General features: G+C 37.2%; 1 protein-coding gene across 2 annotated transcripts in view; it reads right to left on the reverse strand.

The window, feature by feature from the left end:
• The window catches only part of LOC144968255 (uncharacterized), a 68,133-nt gene extending 62,216 nt beyond the window's left edge, over window positions 1-5,917 (reverse strand). The window contains exons 1-2 of one of the 2 annotated variants that reach the window (XM_078906424.1): window positions 5,740-5,917; window positions 2,262-2,338 (exon numbers count right to left, since the gene is read on the reverse strand). In XM_078906424.1, the coding sequence (XP_078762550.1) occupies window positions 2,262-2,338; window positions 5,740-5,827 (165 nt within the window). In that variant the 5' untranslated portion in view covers window positions 5,828-5,917. Of the gene's footprint in view, window positions 1-2,261; window positions 2,339-4,654; window positions 4,804-5,739 lie in introns of those variants that run through there. The other variant, XM_078906426.1, reaches the window with a different exon arrangement.
• Window positions 5,918-6,200: the final 283 nt, after the last annotated feature.

Raw genomic sequence — 6,200 nt, forward strand, 5'->3', positions numbered from 1 at the left:
GTACTGTTATATTGACGTAAATCGTATTACACATCATATGTTACCAATCGTCTCATAACAATGTGATGTAGGGGTGATTCTGAATTATTATTTTTAAACCCAAAAACTTGAGCTTTTTATATAGCGCAAAATCCACTAAACGTGCTCACAGCGCTTTACAAAGAGTCTCTGACCAACGGCAATAAGTAACATGTAGAACGAGACATGACGCCTGTTAGGCGGTATTACAATTTTTTTCCGGCAGATGAAACGCTGTTAACGGCCATCTACTCATTGTACACCTACGGTGAGAGAATGTGAGTAAAGAGCCTTTTCTAATGACTCAATTTTCGCCGAGCGAGGCTCGAACTCAGGACCTTCCGATCCGAAAGCGAGTGTCCTACAACGACAAGACCACATAGCCGCACAATGTGCTCACAACGCTTTACAAAGGGTCCCTGATCAATAGCAACACGTGACACGTAGAACGAGACATGACGCTTGGTAGGCAATATTACAATTTAAAGTCCATTTTTAACATACATTGTGTATAATATGTCAAAGATCTGAACAAGTGGGTATGAAAGGTGTCAGATAAAGAAGAAAAAAAAATTCAAGAAAAAAAAAATCATCCCAAAAATCAGTCTACCTCGTCTGGGGATCGAACCTCAGACCTTCTGATCACCGGCCAGATGTGCTACCACTACCATGCAATGGTAGCACGTCTGATCGGTAATCAGAAGGTATGAATTTTTTTTTTTAATTTTGGGTGGTGGGGGGGGGGGGGTGGCTGGGATGGGTTTTGATGTCAGATTCGTGATCAGCGTCAAATTTACAATAGGTTTGATCCCAAAAACTATGTCATTAGTCCAAAAATTGAAGAAATTAGAAAGAAATTTTGATTAATAGTGGGGTTATGTGGTCGACAGAACAGTGCCCTTCCCTGCTCTGGGATGGGGCCTAGTGGTATGACTCTCGCTTTCGGATCGGGTCCAGTTTTCGAGACCCGCTCTGAGTGAGGCAGAGTTGAGTCCTTGAAAAGGCTCTTTACTCACACTCCCTCACCGTACTCTGGTGTAAAATGAGTACATGGCCGTTCGCCTGACAGGCGTCATGTCTCGTCCTTCGTGTTTTGTATTGCTGTTGGCTTGGGACCCCTTGTGAAGCGCTTTGAGCACGTGAAGTGGATATTTCGCCAAATAAATGCTGTGTTATTTTTTGAAATAATCTTTTTATAAATGTTGAGTCAGGGAGAGTTTAGATGGACAAAAGGTTTCGTTCTTGATCACCGTACAGCATTTTTTCGGGTCTTATGTCTAATCATTTGCTATAAATTAAGGTCCATACTTGTTTCCCGGGAAAAGTTCATTAGTTTCTTTATTATAGTGTCGGTTTGTTGATGTCCCGTTCTCCCAGTCAAAATCAGGAAGGTTAACTCACTCAATCCTAGAGATTTTTGCCACTCTTCAAAATTGAAAAATAAATGTGTAAAAAATGAGCATGTACATAAATATTTTCATTCAACTACCATTAACATGTAAAAACTAAAAATATTAGCTTTGATACTACGTCTATACTTTGTCTCAGAAAAATGTAATAAATAGGCACGGGGTAAAAGTAAGCCCGGGTATACTACGGATATAGTCGGTGTTAGGGTTGAGTGAGTTAAGACAGATCGTGAAAAGAACGTCCAATACAGCATTTTTCGGGTCTTATGTCTAATCATTTGTTGTAAATTAAGGTCCATAATTGTTTCCCGGAAAAGTTCATTAGTTTCTTTATTATAGTGTCGGTTTGTTGTTGTCCCGTTCTCCCAGTCAAAATCAAGAAGATTAAAGTCGCAACCGATAAGAAAATTTGAATTTAAGGTCTTCATGGCGAGTTTGTGGAATGTTTCACAGACACTGGAGTTATAGTCCATTGTGCTTGAGGTGGTCGGTAAATAGCAACAATTACTAATGATGGTTTGTTTTCGTTATCTCTATTAATTTTGTAGTCAGCTGAAATCAGTTCATAAAACAGCACAGTGCGTGAAAATGGCCATTAAGATTCTTTCAAAACTTATTGTAAAATGATTTATGGATCTTGATTTAAGGTTTAAAAATCCAGTTTACAAATATTTTTCGGCAAAAAAGTTGACATATGATTAAAACTATGTAAATTATATAAAATTGCATCCTTTAAAAATATCACCAAAACATAGAAATGGGCAAAGCGACCAAAATACGTCCCACTACTACACACCATGTATTACCAACAGCGCTAATGTATCAAAAGCATACCTGTGAAAAACTGACAACACCTGTCACCTCTTGGAGTGAATTGGGATCGGATGTCAGCAAACATTCATCTCGGCGACCTATTAGGATGATAGTGAAAGGATGGTATTGATAGGATGCGTTTGAGTAAATTACTAACCGTTTTCACCCGCAATATCATTTTTTTAAACTATGCAAAATTATGAGTATCCTGTAAACTTTTAGTCTGACAGAGAGAATTATGTACTAATCACCAACAAGCGGTCTAAAGCATACGGTCGCTAACTTAGTCTGACCGTAGCCATCGTTATGTATAGCCTGACACGGAAATCCAAAATGGCAGTTTGACGTCATTATTTGGTTTTTGCACCGCCTAGTGAGTTGTGAGTAGAGCTCATGGAAACAAGTTATTTCATTGGTTGAACTATTGAATACAACTCACGATTTGTTTTCTTTTGTGGCAAAAGACTGGCATTTTGACGTCATTTTTTGGTCAGTATCAGGCCATAACTTTACGAAGGCCCAGTCTGACACTGACCACAGAATGACGTCAAAAGACAAGTCTTTGGCCACAAAAGAAAACAAATCGTGAGTTTTCAACCAATGGAATCGCTTGTTTCCTTGAGCTCTTCTAATGACAACTCACTAGACGATGCAAAACCTAGAAAATGACGTCAAACCATAAGTCCTAATGGGTTCTTGTATCAGGCTATAAAGTTAACGATGGCGACGGCCTGACAATGACTACAGAATGACGACAAAAGACAAGTCTTTGGCCACAAAAGAAATAAACAATCACGAGTTGTTATCAATAGTTCAACCAATGGGATCAATTGTTTCCTTCAGTACAACTAATGACAATTCACTTGGCGCTGCACAAACCTAAAAAAAAAATAACGTCAAAAGATAAGTCATAGTGGGTTCTAGCGTAGCAATCGTTAACGTATAGATAGTATGCGCTTGGCTAAGAAGCTCATAACATTGCCATCCGGAAGTATGACGGACCAACACACAAAACTGTGTGTTTCCATGAACGTTTATAGTCAGGTTAATACAGTTCAGTGAGCATTACTCATAAACGCGGATGGCAAAAAAAACAATAACAAAGACCTGAGTGACGTCATCTTCGAACTATCTATAGATAGTATGCTCATAACATTGACATCCGGAAGTATAACGGACCAACACACAAAACTATGTGTAACCTTAAACGTTTATAGTCTGGTTAATACAGTTTAGTGATATGTACTCATAAACGTGGATGGCAAAAAGCAATAACAAAGACCCGAGTGACGTCAAATTAATTCTATCTATAGATAGAATGAAGTTGACGTCACTCGGGTCCTTGCTATTGTTTTTTTTTTTTTGCCAGCTATTTTTGGTCAGCTATTATCACGATGGTTATGCGCTCAATCTATCACTCCACGGTGTCTCCTAACAACAACATGGAATATTTTGTTTAAAATATTTCTTTAACCCTTTGAAGGTAGGGTTCAATTTAACCCTATCTATCCCATCTATCAAGATTGGCAAGACCACTGTTATTTCACATGTCGATGGGTTAAGATAATCCGCAAACTTGACATAAACTGCACGAGACTTCGTAGAAAAAAAAATCACTATCTCAGTCTAAGGGTTAACTATATCCAGTACCTATATTTACCTAAAGCGTTTCGGAGTTTTTTCTTGTGTGTGAGTGTATTTCTGTATTGTTTGTTTTTCAAAGTGGTCATATTGTGCTTGCTTCAATCATGATAGCTCAGTTGGTAGAGCACTCACATTACAAGCAACAAAAAAAAACACACAAAAAAAAAACAAAAAAACACAGGTATCGGTCCCAAGTGCAGTGGAGATTTTTTCTGACCCTTCAGCATTAGATGGGTACGCATCTGGGTCTGTAACGTGCAATGGTCTAGCACCTAATCCAACCGTTAGCAAGCAATAACTACTGTCAGTTTAATTCTAAAGAATTCTTGACATACCCCGACTGTCGTGACCTTGTTGCTTTCATTATACACATGTAAAGGCATTAAAGGAAAGAATTAATCGAATTTCATTGTGATAATCCTTATGCCTCTAGTATACAGTTTTTTTAAATATTTGAACATATTAATAATTATTTATGAGGCACACAAAAAGTCATTTTCTGACATAAATTGAATCCTCAAGTTGTCCGAGTTTCCACGCGCGGATATCGTTATTTAGTTGGGTAACCGAAGCCTAAGAGTGTTTGAGCTGAATCAGTGGTGGTGACTTGTGAAGATTCTTTTTCTGTTTTTTTTTAATGGATTTTTGTTATATGTGTTGCGAGTTGCCATAATCAAAATCTTTAGTTTCAGTGCTAACTTCGATTCTTTTTTTTTAAATCCCCTAATATCTTATCTCGTTTTATTAGCCATTACCAATACAAAACATACTTGTAGAACTACTAGCTCCATGCACAGCAGTAAAAACACAAATGAAAAAAGCTGACACAAAATATAGTTTCACATCCATGATAATGAAAAGGTTATGCCGTCACGACACCAATGCATCTGTCTGTCGAATGGTTAACGTTGTCAATGTATTTATCTTCTCATAAACGTCAGGCTCATAAATATGTATTTAACCATTTAACTGCTGGACTGGAAAAACAAGAATTTAAAAATTTGGCCTGAAAACTCGTCCTTCAAATATTGATCGATTAAAATGACCCTCATCTTAGCAAAAATTCTCAAAACTGGAACTTCGCGTAGTCCCAGGTTTGAGCGTTTTTGCCTACACGTGTTTTTCCAGAGCCCGCAGTTAACTGGTTAAATATTGAAATTATTATTACTCTATTTTCCTATCGCCACTGTAGAGCGATGTGACATGTGTTGTTAATTGTCCCTTGATAGGTATCTTTCTATGATCTATAAAAACGATATATATATCTATTATATATATATATATATATATATATATATATATATATATATATATATATATATATATATCTATTAGAGAATACTATGTACGTAATTATAATGAATCATATTCGGGTTTTTTTAAATACGCACCGGATGGGATTTAGCTAGTGATAACTTGATATTGTAATGATTCCCTCCATGTCAGACATTACAGCTAGTTTACTATGAAATTGTCCGTGTAAGGGTTTTCTATCACGCACTGGCAAAACATTTTTATTCATTCTGGCCAGGAAATGTAGGCTTGTTGAACCCTTGACCTCAAGAAGTCAGGAGAGAAGTTAAGTTCAGGATAGATTCAGAGTTTGATACCATTTTTTTTTTTTTTTTTGGAGTGGTGGATAGTTCTGAAAGTAGCTCTACTCTCTCCCTGGCCCGGCGGAGTTATCATAAGGTCGTGGGTTCGAGCCCCCATCACCGCCAAGTTTTTTATAAATTCTCTATTGTCTTCTGGTACTTTTCCACCCGTTTTTCCAGTCCCGTGATAGGAAGGTAGATCGAATACGGTGTAAATGAATCAGCTCTCTGAACCAATAGGATTAACGTAAAATGCTTACCAAAATCGAAGAGAAATCGTTTGTGGTGTTCTGCTAAGACCCGGGTCGGGTCGATGAAAATTACAGCCAGGAAAATGAGAAATTTCATACTTAAAAATTATATGTCCTCAAGGAAACGTATAAAATCAACACTTTATGAGATATGAGTAGAATACAGGGTCGAGCTACACAATCATGAATACTTCAACGTGTAGCGAAATGCACTCAATACAAAATGTACAGTAGAATCAGCTAAATCAAAGTCCAAGCATATCAATTTCAATTTAGACGCAATGTATAGCAGATAGTGAGATAATTGGCAGAGTAAAAGTTATTGGTCATAATATTAACTCTCTCGAGTTTAAGATGAATGGAAATCCAGGAAATATATTTAATTGACCAATCTTGTGAGCATGAGAAGAGTTGACAACCATAAGTCACGTTGGTGACACTGTTCAATGCCGCTACAAAATATCATTTAA

This window comes from Berghia stephanieae, chromosome 3, assembly GCF_034508935.2.
Source record: "Berghia stephanieae isolate SIO BIC M18660-M18661 chromosome 3, UCSD_Bste_1.3, whole genome shotgun sequence".
NCBI lineage: Eukaryota > Metazoa > Mollusca > Gastropoda > Nudibranchia > Aeolidiidae > Berghia > Berghia stephanieae.